The sequence below is a fragment of the Vipera berus genome, assembly GCF_964194415.1.
Source record: "Vipera berus genome assembly, chromosome: 14".
In the NCBI taxonomy this organism is placed as follows: domain Eukaryota; kingdom Metazoa; phylum Chordata; class Lepidosauria; order Squamata; family Viperidae; genus Vipera; species Vipera berus.
The window spans coordinates 3,214,572-3,230,910 of record NC_138217.1 but is presented as its reverse complement, the minus strand read 5'-3'; the positions used below and the strand labels follow the sequence as shown (position 1 = coordinate 3,230,910).

Here is a 16,339-nt window from a genome sequence, read left to right as displayed (position 1 = left end):
TCTCCTTAATGAAATGAAATGAACCTTTTATTGTCAAAGTACAACTATGTGTACATTGAGATTAGCTGAGCCTCCCTTTGTGCTGGGTCGAGGGGCCCAGGATGAACTCAGCTGCTGTTTCCATCATGGACAATTGCCCAGAAGGAAGTCTTGGTTGTCTCAGGCGGGTTTCCTGGGGTTTCCCACGCAAGGATTAACTAGGGCCACCCTGCTCCAGCCCTCAAGGTAGCTGAGGGACTCGGCACCCTAGGAGAACGCTCTGGCTTGGGGTCAGCACTAGGTTTTGAATAGAATAGAGCTGGCAGGGACCTTGGAGGTCTTCTAGTCCAGCCCCCTGCTCAAGCAGGAGAACCTATACCATCTGAGATAGGTGACTGTCTAGCCCAGGGGTAGGCAACCTTGGCTTTTATGACTCGTGGACTTCAACTCCCAGAATTCCTGAGCCAGCCATGCTGAGGGAAAAGGGAGTTTCCAAGCTGAGTCATGTTGGCTCAGGAATTCTGGGAATTGAAGTCCACAAGTCATAAAAGAGCCAAGGTTGCCTACCCCTGGTCTAGCCTCCTTAAAAACCTCCAGCGATGGAGCGCCCACGATTTTTTGTCCAGTCCAGTTCTCCAGATCAGCCTTCTTTCTTCTGCTCTCCAGAACCATCCCCCGAATTGCTATCCCAAAGACATTCTTATCAGGACAATGCAAGTCTCCATACATCTGGAAGGTGCCAGGCTGGGGAAGGCTGACCAAGGCCTCTGGCTAGGTTGGTTGCTGGCCCTTTAATTTCCTGTAATTCTCTAAAGCAGGGGTCTTCAAACTCGGCCCTTTTATGACTCGTGGACTGGCTGAGGAATTCTGGGAGTTGAAGTCCATGAGTCATAAAAGGGCCGAGTTTGAAGACCCCTGCTCTAAAGGAACATTGGGCCAGGAGAATTTTGGAAAATTTTCAAACAGCAACTAGGAGCGCTCATTGCTGCAACCAATGGACTTGTAGCTGCTGAGCAGTTGGAGCCCTTGAGCCAAACTCATTTTATTTTATATTGCAGCACGCTTGGGGCTTAACGGGGAGCGCTGGGCTTTCAGCAACTGCCTTCCCAGCTGGCAAAAGACACTGCAGCCTCAGGGCCAATGGGCAGCCGGGCAAATCATCTTCCTCTGCCTGTTGTTTAAGGAAAGGGCCGAGGAATCTATGCTGAGTTCAGACAACCCCGAGGGGCATCAGTAAACTGAACAACACTGGCAATGCCAGGCCATAAATGGAACCTCCAAATGCTGTATAAAATCAAACCACACAACACAAGGAACAATATATGTCTATGGAAACTCTCAGTCACCCGGGTCATGGTTGTCCGAAGGGTGCTTTTGAAAAAGCAACTGGACTTTCTTGGGGGGGTTTTTCCCCTTGAAGCTGTTTCGCTTCTCATCCAAGAAGCTTTTCCAGTTCTGAAGAAGTCAGAACTGAAGAAGCTTCTTGGATGAGAAGCAAAATGTCTTGGAAAGGGGGAAAAAAACAAAGTCCAGTTGCCTTTTGAAAAGTATCTTTGGACAAGGAACAATGTAATTTAAAAACCAATCCAACGATAAACAGTCCCACCCAATAAAGACAGGGATTTTCCTGAAATGCTGGCTCTTAACTATCCTCACTTTAACTAACCCCAGTGCATTTCTCACCTGCCCTAGCCAATCTGGATGATTTAAAGTTCATTAAAATACTTGCTTTCTTTTTTGTGGGTGGGGGGGTGGGGGGGAGACATGTCACATCAGTGACATGCTATTACTTGGGAAGAAAAACTTATCCCCAAGGCTTGCCACCACAAGGCAGAACCAGCGCTTAACCTCAAACTGCAGCAAATGAGCAGAGATGCCTGGGAGAAGACGGTCCTTCCTTTGGCTAGTTAAAATGCCAAGGGTCAGGTCGGGCCTCTCCCTCACTCCTCTCAGCCATGATGGGGTTACCGAATAGGCCAGCCTTGGACCAATCCATGCAGTCTCCTCTCTCTGGAGTCCAGGATTCCCCAATCTTGGCAACTTTTAAGACATACGAACCAACTGCCATAATTGCTCAGCCAGCACTGAAGTCCCGTGTCTTAAGATGCCAAAGTTGGGAAACTCTGATGGAGCAGATGCGTCCACAAGCCACCGTCCTCCTGGTTTTGGACTGAAATAAGTCTGATTGGTACAATCTGGGCATTACTATCTATCCAGTAAACGAGGGAGCCCAAAGGCAGCTGAAGCACTCTGCTCCGTCGGGAGCCAGCCAGATGCTCTGGATGGGTATCCTACAGCAGAGAGCACCAACCTTTCAGGCTGGCGGCCTGGAGGAAAAGGGAAGAGCTGGGAAATTTGTGTGCGCGCATGCACATGCGAAAAGGGGGCCACAAGCACCCACACGGCCATTTGTGTAGGCATGGAGGAGCTAGCCGCCGCCGCTAGCCCCATGCGCCTGCGGAAACGGGCCACGAAACCAGTGCGCGTGCTAGCAGCCCCGTTTGCGCAAGCGCGCAGGCGCTATCCACTGCCACTAGCCCAGCACACATGCACAAACGGGTCCACGGGCGCTAGAGTGTGTGCGCACACTGGCCAGCTTATCCCACAGCCCAGTAGCCAGTAGGCACAGCTCAGTAGTGGGCCATGGCCCATAGTTTGGGGACCCCTGTCCCAGAGCATGTTGAAGGAACTGAATTTCCATGTTTCAGGTCAGCAAATTTGGGCTGGTTCTTCTCCAGACCTCTCCTCCTCCTCTTTTGACTCCCACGGCCACTTTTCCTTTATAAAAGGAATTGGCCCAGCTTAATTAGTCAAATTACAGCAGTGTTTCTCAATCTCAGCAACTTTTAAGATGCAGGCTGAGGGATTCTGGGAGTTGAAGTCCACACATTTTAAAAATGGCTGAGGTTGAGAAAGAAAGAGTGCGCGCAAAGCCCTGAAACTGACTAGACCTTTTAAGCCCGGGATGGAAAGAACCGCTCTGGCTTTCTTCTGCAGTCCCTGGCAAGGAATTCCCTTCCCTGTCTCTGCCGTGCCTGGAACCCGGCTCCTTCTTGCCTCTCCTCACCTTACATTCTTAGGATGGTTTACGTTTCTCCGGCACCACTTCCTGCAGCTAACTCCCAGTGGCTGCAACTCCTGCCAGCCAGAAGAGGGCAACCAGAACCCCTAATGCCTGGCTGCCCTCTATGGTTGAAAGGTTCACTCACAATTTCCAGGGATGAAATAGAGAAAAGGGAGGGAGGGGAAATTGCACATGGATTAACCAGTGTTGGGTCACTGGGGGGCGGGGGGGGCTTATCACGGGGGAATCCTTACAATGTTGGGGTATTCAGCTAAAACACCCTCCTGGCATCTGGCTGGTGAATTGGGGTTCCAATCTGTGGGAAGCCAGCCCCCTCCCCGAGAAGAAAATATTTGGGGGGGATATTAAAAAGGCAGAAAAGCAGTCCCAGTTTTTTCTTAACGGCCCCAAACAGAAACTGAGCAGGCCAGCTCTGCAGAAATGCCGATCTGACGATCCCATTCGGGCCCCCTTCGTGAGCAAACAGTACCCGTAGAAGCCCGTTCAAGACAGGATCTTTCGAAATGCCCTGGAACCAGAGTTGACAGCTAACAATAGCAGAGTGATAGAATTTGAACCAGCAACCCCTCACAAGGCTCCTCAGCCTTGGCAACTTGTAAGGCTTGCGGCTGGCTGAGGGATTCTGGCAGTTGAAGTCCACAAGCCTTAAAGTTGCCTTGCTTTTAATTTTTTTTTTTAATTTTAATCCCATTTATATCCCGCCCTTCTCCGAAGACTCAGGGCGGCTTACAAGCTTAGCAGTAGCCTTCATTCTATGGATATGCCTGCTTATTAGGGCTTTCGGGGGCCCCCAAGCGGCATTATTACAAAGTCAGCTTAATTGCCCCCAACAATCTGGGTCCTCATTTTACCTACCTTGGAAGGATGGAAGGCTGAGTCAACCTTGAGCCTGGTGGGACTCGAACCTGCACTAATTGCAGGCAGCTGGTGTTACTTAAGGAGGCATTAGCCCATTGGCCTGGTAGGGGGCCATGTCCTGCTGGCCACTGGGCTGCAGGACAAGCTAGCCAGTACAAACATGTGTGCGCGCACAACTCTCCACTCACGTTAGCACTGCAGCCGTGGGGCATGAAAACAGGCCACCACTGCGCCTCGGGGCACAAAAATTATTATTTATTTATTTATTATTTTAATCCCATTTATATCCCGCCCTTCTCTGAAGACTCAGGGCGGCTTACAATCTAAGCACAAACCAAATGTGCTTAGCAATAGCCTTCATTCTATGTATATGCCTGCTTATTAGGGCTTTCGGGGGGCCCCAAGCGGCATTATTACAAAGTCAGCTTATTGCCCCCAACAATCTGGGTCCTCATTTTACCTACCTCGGAAGGATGGAAGGCTGAGTCAACCTTGAGCCTGGTGGGACGCGAACCTGCACTAATTGCAGGCAGCTGGTGTTACTTAAGGAGGCGCCCCCAAGGCTCCTTTAGGACATAACAGGATGAACCCAGCGCCGTCAGAATACCACGAGGGCGCACCGGAGCTCAGGTAGAGCAAGCAACCCTTGCAAGCAACCCGAGCGGCATCCGAGTCAGCCATAGGGAGGACGCAGAGGTGCAACGCGACCAGGCTTAGGATCGCATCCAGCGAGACGCCAGGAGGCGCCGGAGCAGGGGGATGTGGGGGGGGTGGGGGGGTGGGGGGGTGGAAGCCCCGCCCGTCTTGGCTCTCGGGGGCGGGGCGTCTGCAGGCTCGCGCGAGAAGCCGCCGCGCTGCCCCCCCCCAACGCCCTGCATGGAGCGCTTCGGGGCTGCTTTCGCCTTCCCGGGGGGCGAGGCGGGCGGGACCCCGGCCGGAGGAGGAGGAGGAGGAGGAGGCGGAGGAGGCGACCGTCCGACGCGGCAGCAGGCGCGGCACTACCAGCTGCTCTCGGAGCTGCAGGAGCTGGTGAAGGAGCTGCCCAGGTGGGCTTTGGGGGGGGGGAGGACGAGGAGGGGCTTCGCTCAGGGCAGCAGGACTGGCCGGCGGGCGCTTCTCTCGCTCTTGCCCCGGGCTCCGGCCCTCCGATCGCGGGGTTTCCCCCACCTGCTCCGGGGAAGGCCGAGAGGGAGCTACCCGGAAGACCCCAGGTGGGACTGGTTTGGGTTTTTGGGGGGGGTCTTAATGCCGGTTTGGCTATCAGGCCGTGTGAAGCCGCCTCTGAAATGGGGGGGAGGCAGATTTCAGGCTGGGTCCAAGGAAGAGCAACTTCCTAACGTGATCTTTTCAAGACAGGCGTGTTTTTTTTTAAAAAAACAAACAAACAAACCCCTCTTTGCCCTCCCCCCCTTGTCTCCCCTTCCCCATCTTCCTTTCCCACTCGCCTCCCGCCCCCACCCCCTTTTACCTCCTCTTTCTCCCATTCTCTGGCCTGGTCCTGCCCCTCCCAACCTCCCCCTCCCCTTCACCCAGGCCCCCACCCTAAATCTAACCCCCACTCTCTCCCTCGCTCGCCCCTCTGAGAGTGGGCCGCCAAAGGAGGGCAGCTTATCTCTAGGAGGGCATCTTTGCTCTGATAAGTGTCAGTGACTGGCGCTTTAGCCTGCAGGGATTTATTTTTATTTTATTTTTATTTTAATTCCATTTATATCCTGCCCTTCTCCGAAGACTCAGGGCGGCTTACAAGCTTAGCAGTAGCCTTCATTCTATGTATATGCCTGCTTATTAGGGCTTTCACACACACCCCCAAGCGGCATTATTACAAAGTCAGCTTAATTGCCCCCAACAATCTGGGTCCTCATTTTACCTACCTCGGAAGGATGGAAGGCTTAGTCAACCTTGATGAAGTCATAAAGCCAAGGAGAATTCCCAAGGAGATGACCCGCCTCCCTTCTCCTTCTCCTATCAGAGGGCTCCTCTCCACCTGGCTGACCTACAGCCGTGGCCTCACACAGGTCTCTAGGAAGTGGCCAAACTCATCATTAAAGCTGCCTCTCATTTTACAGGGACGCGGTGTCTCAGTGGGTTAGGACGCTGAGCTTGTCGATCAGAAGGTCGGCAGTGTGGCGGGTCGAATCCCGAGTGCCGCGTGACAGAGTGAGCGCCTGTTACTCGTCCCAGCTTCTGCCAACCTAGCAGTTCGAAAGCACGTAAAAATGCAAGTAGAAAAATAGGGACCACTCCGGTGGGAAGGTAACAGCGTTCCGTGCACCTTTGGCGTCTAGTCATGCCGGCCACATGACCACGTCCTCGGACAAGCGCTGGCTCTTCGGCTTTGAAACGGAGATGAGCAGCGGCCCCTAGAGTCGGAAACGACTAGCACGCATGTGTGGGGGAACCTTTACCTTTTTATCATTTTATGCAAGCTGACCACAGTTCTTTGGACGTGAATTGCCTCGTTACAGAAGCTCCACTAAGCACTCCACTCCTGTTGAGCAGCTCAGTGGCCGCCTGTTGGCTTTCTAAAGTCGGGTTGGAAGCAGGCTTGACTGTGTTTAGGGTAGACTTTGATTTATCCCATTTTCCGCAGGACTGAGTCTTAACAGCTCACAGACAGAACAGCTCGCCTCCAGACACTGTGGGTGCTTCATCACTCAAAGTTTTTAAGAAGAGACTGGACAGCCACTTGTCTGAAATGATATAGGGCAGGGGTCTTCATACTTGGCCCTTTTATGACTTGTGGACTTCAACTCCCAGAATTCCTCAGCCAGCGTGCCTGGCTGAGGAATTCTAGGAGTTGAAGTCCACAAGTCATAAAAGGCTCAAGTATGAAGACCCCTGATATAGGGACTCCTGCTTGAGCAGGGGGCTGGACTAGAAGACCTCCAAGGTCCCTTCCAGCTCTATTGTTCTGATTTTAGCGGCACAACATTGACAGACTTTGAATCCAGTCCACTGACTGGAATGACCAATAAATTTTAAACCAAAACTATTCAGCCGGTCGCATTTAGACCCATTGCAGTATACACACTGCATTGTTTTCTGATTGAGAAAGGAAAATAAAACATCTTTTGAACTCATTACTTTCTTCTCCCACTGTTTGAAGTCTCTGTCTTCCACATATGTCTCCGTGGCCTTGCCTTATTTAGTCCGGGAAACTCCTTCTGTTTTCCCCATCAAAGAGGCAGGACGCGATAAACAGTTGAGAAATGACAGTGGAAATGGAAAATGGAGAGCAACTGTTACTGCATGCCCTGAAGATGCAAATGTACCCAGGGGGATCAATCTGCTTTTATGCATCACTGACAAGATGGGTCTCCTGCTCCTAAAAGACCTCTAAGGTCCCTTCCAATTTTATATTCCTTTATTCCATTCTGTTAAAAAAAGTTTGAAGGCTTGGAAATAAGAGCTGGGGAGGGGCAGGCTTGGACCCAACAGAAAATGGTAGTCGGGGTAGGGGAGAGACTTCAGTGCAGAAACCTACCCCCCCACAGCTGTACTCTATTTGTAGGGGTGCAGTGTATTATGTGTATGTATACGGCCATGGCCTCTGTTGACTGGGTTTAACGCTTGAGAAAACCCGGCTGACACGTTGCTTTCAACATTTTTGACCCAACAAGCAGAAATGCAAAGTCATAGGAATTGGACCCAGTTGCATCCAAAGTCCTGTTGCAGTCCTTGAAGGCAAGCAGCCTAGCGCTTGGGCGAAAGAGGCCAACTTACGGGCTTCTCTTGTGGGTGAGATTTCCTGGTTAAGATGCCCCCCATTTAGCACAGTCCTGATGACAAAGATGTTTCCTCTTCTCCCCCCCCCAGTTCCTCCCAGCAGAGGCTGTCCTATACCATCCTCAGCGACCTGGCCTTGGCGCTCCTTGACGGGACCGTGTTTGAAATCGTGCAAGGCCTGCTGGACATCCAGCATCTGACCGAGCGAAACCTCTACAACCAGCGGCTCAAACTGCAGACGGAGCATCGAGGCACGTGAGCCGCGCACACAAATGGGTCGCACCCACCGTGTCACTAGCGAAGGGTGATGGGCTGCGTCTCGGGGGCCTCATTCTGCTTTTCTCCTCCCGCCAGCCCTCAAGCAGGAGGTCCTTCGCAAACACAAGGAAGACCAGCAGAGTTGCCAGCCTCACAACTTGCCCCTCCTGAAGGCCGCTCAGCAGCGAGAGATGGAGGTAAAGGCAGCAGCGGCTAAGGAAGGCGGGAAGGAACTTATGTCTCTTGGGTAGGATGAATGATTCAGGCCGAAGTCCGCAGAGGCTTTACAGCAGAAGCTTTGTTGGGCTGAAGTGGCCTGTCCATTTCCTAATGCAAAAATTCTGTCTGCTTCCTCCCTCGGCCCTACTTTTAGCACACACAGTGCAGGATGTTGATCTCTGGACCTGGTTGCATCCATGGGGACCTTCCCCTCACAGGTACACCTGGATGCAAGGCCAGGTGTACATTTTGTCCTCTTAGGCCTCTTCTCCTGTCTGGTTTCCAATCAACTCATTTTCCAAATGAGCTTACCACTCTTTTGAGAAACATTAGAAGGATGGTCTGAATCCAGACACTGGAGGTTTTGACCCACCAGCTTCGTGGCTCTGTCTCTTATTTTATGCCCCTTCAGTGCTTCTGAGCTGCTTTCCCAGCGTTCCTGGAAGGGCTGGAGAGGAATCGTAACTCTGTGGCGCTGAAATGATTTCAAGCTCTATGCCAGAGGTCTTCAAACTTGGCCCTTTTATGACTGTTGGACTTCAACTCCCAGAATTCCTCAGCCAGCGTACCTGGGTGAGGAATTCTGGGAGTTGAAGTCCACAAGTCACAAAAGGGCTACGTTTGAAGACCCTTGTTCTATGCAATCAGGTCACATAATGTCAGGACCCACCCCAATCCACGTCTTAGGAAAGAAGAACTCTTGATTGTCCAAGCAGGAACTTTTACTAAAACATGATTGTCAGTTGATAATCTAGACAGGATCTGGAAACTGTGTTGCAGATTGATACTTTTAAAGTGTCCACGAGTAAAAAAACAACCACTCCCCTCAGTCCATTTGGTCAGTCCCGGATCAATTAAGGTTTAGGTGTCAAAACCTTCCATGGGAAGCGGGATCTTCCATGCCTTTACGACATTTACTTCCTCCCCTTCAGATTCCAATCGGAGATACAAACCAGAATCTCTCCCCCCCCTTTCTTTGTTCTTCTCAGTTCAAAGGTTCTTTCCCTGGTCTTTGATGACGGCCTCCAGGCAGGCTGAATAAACAACCTTGCATCTAATGGATAGGGATGGCCAATTAACATCTTCTCTTCTCCTTCTTGGGAATGGCAGAATCCAGCGAGGGGTGAGATTTAGGGGTACACAGATAGGGATTTAGGAATGGGATATAAATGGATTCTGACACATAAGATCCCCATGGGGAGATTGTGAGCAGAGGTGTACATAATTTCCTTCCAACTTCTAATTTTGGACACCAGTCACAGACCTGCTCTGAAGTCCCCCCCCTCCCCATTCAGACAAACATACATTCATGTGCTTATTGAATTAATCCATTGTTGGAGGTGGTATACTAGGATAGAGCTTTAATGGTTTTCACGCCACACAAGATGCAGAAGGAACCTTGGAAGTCCTCCAGCCCAGGGTTCCCTAACTCTTGCACCTTGGTCCGCGACTAGGCTGTGGCCTGTTTGGAGCCAGGTTGTTCAGATGGCGGGCAAGCGCGCGCATGAGTTCCATTTGTGCAAGCGGGCGCTCATGCGCACATGCGGCGCTCCATTTTTGCGAGCGATGGGCACATGCCACTTACACAGAACCATCCTCTCTCTTCCCCCCCCCCCCCCATCCCCACCAAGCTGGAAAGATTGGGGAACTCTGTTCTAGTCCAACTCGCTGCTCAAGCAGGAGACCCTGTACCATTCCAAATAAGTAGCTGTCCGGAATGGCAGAGGGCAGAGGTCAGCAACCTTCCTCGGTTGCGGACCAGAGGAAAAGGGAGGGAGGAAGTATTTTACACGTGCGCATGTGTGTGCATGCGTTCATGGGACCGTGAGCACACACGTGACACAAATGGGGCGGGGCTAGCGCTTGCATGATACTAGCCCTGCCCTGTTCTTACGCAACACAGCGCTATGCATTTTTCCACTCCACGGCACGCTGTCGGCATCCTGTTTTCACACCCGAGGGGTGGTGGTGTCCTGTTTTCACACCCCGAGGTGCGCCGGCAGCCCATTTTCGTGCCCCGTGGCTGTGGCGCTAACACGAGTGGATGTGTGCGCGCGCACACGTGCCTGCACTGGCCAGCCTGTCCCCTGGTCAGCAGACCACAGCCCACTACCGGGCCACATGCCCACAGGTTGGGGACCCCTGGTATAGGGTCTTTTTAAAAGCCTCCATTGATGAAGTACCCACAGCTTCTAAAGGAAAGCTGTTTCACAGGTGAATCATTCTGTCAGGAAATGTCTTAATTCCAGGTTGCTTTTCTCAGTTCTCAACTGGAATTTTGACTACATTGTCCTGGCCTCCGTCTTGACTTTTTTCATCCCGCCCGTGGACCTGCCTGGTCTTTAATGGGTGGAGAGCTGCCTTCCCTCTTAGCCCATGGCTTGAAGCATCGTTCAAAATGCCAATTGCTCTTCATGGTGGTTCTTCTTTGGCCTTTTGGGTTTGCTGTTTGCTCAGGCTGTGGAGCAGCGCATTCATACCGAGCAACGGATGATGGACGAGAAAATAGTCTTGGAGCTGGATCAGAAAGTGGTGGACCAGCAGAGCACCCTGGAGAAAGCTGGCGTCTCTGGCTTCTACATCACCACCAATCCCCAGGTCTGTTCAGGCCGGAAGCCTTCCTTGCCCAAAGCTGAGTGCTGACAAGAAGGGTGGCTGTGGATCCCCTGCCCTGGGGGGGGGGGGAAGCCGCCCACCCTGGAGGGTCTAGCAGGGAGGGAGAGATTCAAGGGACCATCTCCAGATCACCAGGGCAGAGACTTGCATGCTGCTTGAGCAGGGGGCTGGACTAGAAGACCTCCAAGGTCCCTTCCAACTCCTATTCTATTCTATTCTATTCCATTCCATATTTTCTATTCTATTCTATTCTATTCTATTCTATTCTATTCTATTCTATTCTATTCTATTCTATTCTATCCTATCCTATCCTATCCTATCCTATCCCATTCCATTCCATATTTTCTATTCTATTCTATTCCATTCCATTCCATTCCATTCCATATTTTCTATTCTATTCCATTCCATTCCATTCCATATTTTCTATTCTATTCTATTCTATTCTATTCTATTCTATTCTATTCTATTCTATTCTATTCTATTCTATTCTATTCTATTCTATTCTATTCTATTATTCTATTCTATTCTATTCTATTCTATTCTATTCTATTCTATTCTATTCTATTCTATTCTATTCTATTCTATTCTACATCAGCTCCTGTCTAGGGTGGAAGAGAGAAGGGGAAAGGGAGGCTGCGGAGGCACACACACACCCCTAAGAAAAGGGCTGTGAGCCATAGAAAGGGATGCAATAGCAGCTGGCCAGAGCCAGGGGCCATACAGAAGGTCCGGCTAGGAGACGCAGCTCTGCTCCTTATTTATTTACTTAGCGTATGGCATCTGCAGGGGTCACACAATCACTGATACGCAATGCTATCTGGTCCCCGGGAACATGGAGCAGGGCGGAAAGCGCTGGATGAGAGACACGGAGTTAATCAGCTGCCCTCCAGCCTGCCTTAGTTCTGGTGCCGTGAGCACTAATGCCACCTTTGTTGTAAAGGGATAGTAACAGATTCTTGCAACTTCTGAAAGTGGTCCTCTCGTCCTTTATTCTCCTGAAAAGTAGGCAGAGTCCTTTCTGAGACATTTCCCCTTCCTCCTCCTCCTCCTCCTCTTCCTCCTCCTCCTCCTCCTCCTCCTCCTCCTCCTTTAGAGACAGATTGCATTTATCAGACTGTGGTCTAGCCTGTGGCTCTTCCCAAGGTCGTTCCCACCTACCATTAAGAACCTGGAATTAAGGAGAAACTTCCTGACAGTCAGGACAATTAGCCAGTGGAACAGCTTGCCTCCAGAAGTTGTGGGCAACCCCATCACTGGAGGTTTTTAAGGAGAGACTGGACAGTCACTTGTCTGAGATAGTATAGGGTCTCCTGCTTGAGCAGGGGGTTGGACTAGAAGACCTTCAAGGTCCCTTCTAGCTCTACTCTGATCGATTACACACACTGCTTCCTCTGCCTCAGCTTCCTCTTGCACCAGAGTCCAAACCGGGGAGACGTTTTGAAACCTTCTAACAGGCCAGGTCTACACAATGATTTGGGCCCTCAGCAGGAAGAAGGTTAAAGTTCCCTTGAGGGTCGTTGTTACTGAGATGATTTGGAGGTGGGGGCTACTGAGATTCTAATCCAGACATGTCAAACACAAGGCCCGGGGGCCGGATCCGGCCCGCAATGTGGTTTCATGTGGCCCGCGAAGCCATCCTGGAAAGAGTGAGGGAACGGCCCCCACTGCCTTGGCCCTGGCCTAGAGACCCTCCTTCTGCCAGAGACCCTCAGATCTCTCCCACTCCTGCCCGGGCCCCCATAGGCACCCTTGATGCCAACGATGTAGAGCTGGCCACGCCCACCCAGTAGGCCATACGCACTCTAGCCACGCCCACCCAGTAGGCCATGCCCATCCTGGTCACACCCACCCGGCCCCCTAAGGGCAACCGCAATGCTGATGCGGCCCTCAATGAAATTGAGTTTGACACCAATCCCTTGTTTGTGGGCAGGAGGTGGATGTGGGTTGGCTTTACCTTGCCGACAGGTGAGTGGAAGAAGTTGGCTTGCTTTTTTGTCCTCAGTAAAACCTAAACTCTTCTTTCTCTCCCAGGAATTGACGCTCCAGATGAATCTGCTGGAGCTCATTCGGAAGCTGCAGCCTAGACAGGCTTTTTCTTGAGAAGGGTCCCAGGAACGTCTCCCACCATGCCTAGCATTGGCCCTTGTGGGTCTTGTGGAACAATGGATGACGAGCTGTTACCTTTATTTAAGGGGCTTGCCTCATAAGACAGCAGAACAAGGCAGGGGCCGGCAGGCCCAGGGCTTTCTTGTTGACCCCACCCGGAGGAGCTCAGCTCCAGTTTGGTCTCTCTTAGAATGGGGGTCCTGAGCTTTCATTTAGAACGTTTGAGGGATTTCCAAAATATCCTGAAGGTTGATAAATTGTAATCTAGGAAATACAGGCGGTAAAAAGGCAATAAACAGAATTTATTTATTCAGTAGATTTCTATGGCTGCCCATCTCAAATACGTGATTCCAAGTGGCTAACAGTATTAAAAATGATACCAAAAAATGGAAAACATATAACAGCTGGGGGGGGGGGGGGAATGGCAGAAGCAACAATCAACATTCAGCCCAACCAAGAAAAGGGGCTTATGGTGCTCTGTGCAGGTTTTCATCTAGGGAAAGGGGGCTTTGGAAGAGGGAGCAAGAAGGAACCCTGTGAACGCGGAAATTTCCAGTATTAAATTTTATGACTATAGAAAGTTTTTTTAAATCACTCCCATATATTTAGCAGTAGCACTTAAGACTTATATACTGCTTCACAGTGCTTTACATTTTACTGCTCTTGAAAAGGATGGAAGGCTGAGTCAACCTTGAGCTGGTCAGGATCGAACTGCTGGCAGTGAGCAGAGTTAGCCTGCAAATATTGCATTCTAAGGGAAGGAAGGAATAGCACCTAGACTTACATCCGCTTCACAGTGTTTTACAGCCCTGTCTAAGCAGTTTGCAGAGTCAGCGTCTTCCCCCCCCCCCCAAACAATCTGGATCCTCATTTTACTGACCTCAGAAGGATGGAAGGCTGAGTCAACCTTGAGCCGGTCAGGATCGAACTGCTGGCAATGGGGAGAGTCAGCCTGCAATACTGCCTTCTAACCACTATGTCACCACGGCTCTTTATTTAGTTATTCGAATATTTATGCCATTCTTCAACATCAAAATTTGCTAAGGCAGCTTCCAAAGTCTTCTCCAGCCAACGTCCCCACGCCCCCAACTGTAGCACAGCAGCATAAAAACATGCTAAAACAGCATCAGTAAACTCGACAACAGAGGAAAGTCTTTAATCAGAAAAGCACTAAATTTCCCCAATCTGATAGAGGTGTTAGAAATGCAATCTTCAGAATTCCCCATATCGCCTTTAGCTCTGAACTCTGCAGTTGCCTTCTGAAACAGAGGCCCTGCTGGGCTCACATTAGCCAGCTTGTTTAGTGGTAGTTCTGAATGGCAAAAAGGACCCTAGGAATTGTGCAAATCATCCTCCAGAACCTTTGTTACGTGTGTGTGTGTGTGTGTGTGTACACACAAACACGTTTAGTAGCCACACTTTGGCACAAAGAGAACAGAGGCTACAACCTTAGTTAATAATACTTTTGATTTTTTTAAAAAAATAGTATATTCCAATAAAAAGCTCTTTTTCCCCCTTTTTTCTTCAAAAAGCAACGGGACTGTTTTTCCTTGAGGAAGAACAAAACGTTTTGTTGAATGAGAAATGTTTGGTCTTTTTCCTCAAGGAAAAACAGTCCAGTTGCCTTTTGAAGGAAAAAAAAGGGGGTGGGGAGTCCTTTTGAGACAGCTATGACCTGGATGACTGGAAACCCCCACAGACATTCCAATAAAAAAACCACTATTTTGGTATCATAGGATGCAGAAAAGGCCTTTGACATGGTACCAATTTAAGTTTTTGGAGTAGGTAATGAAGATAAGCTGTTTTTGATAAAAACGGATAAGAAAAAATACTTTCATCCCATATCACTGATTACCGATAAAGTTTTCTCCAATTAAAGTGAAATGTGTAATTCCCCCCAAATGCTATTTATTTCAATAAATACGGGACCTTTTGATATATTTAATAAGCTAGTGGCATGCAGGAAGGTATATAATAATACAGTTTATATTTGGAGTGTTGGTTTTTTAACATAAAGGATGTTTTTACCTTGATTTGTAGAAATTGTACAGCAATATAAGTACTCTGGTACACAATTAAATCAGTATAAGTCTAATGCAGTGTCTTTTAAGCTTGGCAACTTTAGAACTTCAACTCCACAGTTCCCCAGTCAACAACCTGGGAGTTGGTTCAAACATGAGAATTGATAATAAGGTACTTATAGATATAGGTAAAAATGTGATTTCTTTATTGTTCTCATTCTGTTATACGAATAGAATAGAATAGAAAATGGAATAGAATAAGAATATAGAATAGAATAGAATAGAATAGAATAGAATAGAATAGAATAGAATAGAATAGAATAGAATAGAATAGAATAGAATAGAATAGAATAGAATAGAATAGAATTCTTTACTGGCCACGGGTGATTGGACACACAAGGAATTTGTCTCCAGTGCATAAGCTCATTATGAAAGTGAGATAATTAGATAATATTGCTAAGTGTTATTAATTTTGATAATAAATTTAGAATACACAAATGGTTGCTGATTCACATGGCCTTGAATTTTAAGAAATACTAAATGTTTCTTATTATTTTAAAACCAAGTTAGTCCAACAAAAAATTACTTCTGGAAGTGACTGCATTCTTCAACAGCTGTTTAAAAATAGTTCACAATTATTCTTAAACTGGCAATGTAACAAATTTGAACAGACTTTTCATGGTGTGGTTTGGTGTTTGGTTTGGTCAAATCCAATGGAAATTCTTTCATGGTTGGTGGTAAACTAATTTTGGGAGAGGAAATTGAGTTTTAAAAATGTGAATATGCTGCTAAATTAAATTCCAGAAATCTGGAATTCATCTATCTCAGGGGTCAGCAACCTGAAACAGTGAAAGAGCCACTCAGAACCGGTTCCCTCACAAAAGGAAAAACTGGGAGCCGCACAAAATGTGTGCAGATGCACGTACCTGCGCGCATGCGCAGAACAGGGTTTGACTGAAGAGTGGAGCCAAGGCGAGATATGCACCTACCCTGCATATTTGAATTGATTGGTTGAACTTTTTTAGTCCCACGTTGTTTTTTTTGGACTGCACATGGCAGAGGACTGGGAGCCGCAGGAGACGGCTGCATGCGGCTCCGGAGCCGCGGTTTGCAGACCTGTGATCTATCTGAAAAGCCTTGAATATATGGTGGCTAGTCTTAGGGGGGAAATGATGATGACGGCAGGTTGGCTGATCGTCTATTCTGCCCCTGAATTGGGGCATGATGGGAGAAGCCCAGCTGGACAAAATAGGGGTTTTTTATTTTCAATTTATTTATTATTAGATTTGTGTGCTGCCCCATCTAGGTGGTTCCAAAGGACCCTACTCCAAAATTGACTATAATTACTTTCATACCCAGGCTTCTGTTTTTGGTGCTGTAAAAGAGAAATGATAATTCCATTTTGTTCTTTTTAGTTTATACCATTATTTTAAAACAAAGTGAAATAACTTGTTTAGCGTGCTATTGTGTC

At 48.9% G+C, this 16,339-nt stretch overlaps 1 protein-coding gene across 1 annotated transcript; it reads left to right on the top strand.

The window, feature by feature from the left end:
- Positions 1-4,785: 4,785 nt before the first annotated feature.
- DGCR6 (DiGeorge syndrome critical region gene 6) lies at positions 4,786-13,161 on the top strand. Its single transcript, XM_081338872.1, has 5 exons — positions 4,786-4,968; positions 7,739-7,899; positions 8,003-8,103; positions 10,583-10,723; positions 12,773-13,161. Exons 1-5 carry the CDS (start codon positions 4,799-4,801, stop codon positions 12,839-12,841), a joined length of 642 nt encoding a protein of 213 aa, XP_081194998.1. The 5' UTR covers positions 4,786-4,798; the 3' UTR covers positions 12,842-13,161.
- Positions 13,162-16,339: the final 3,178 nt, after the last annotated feature.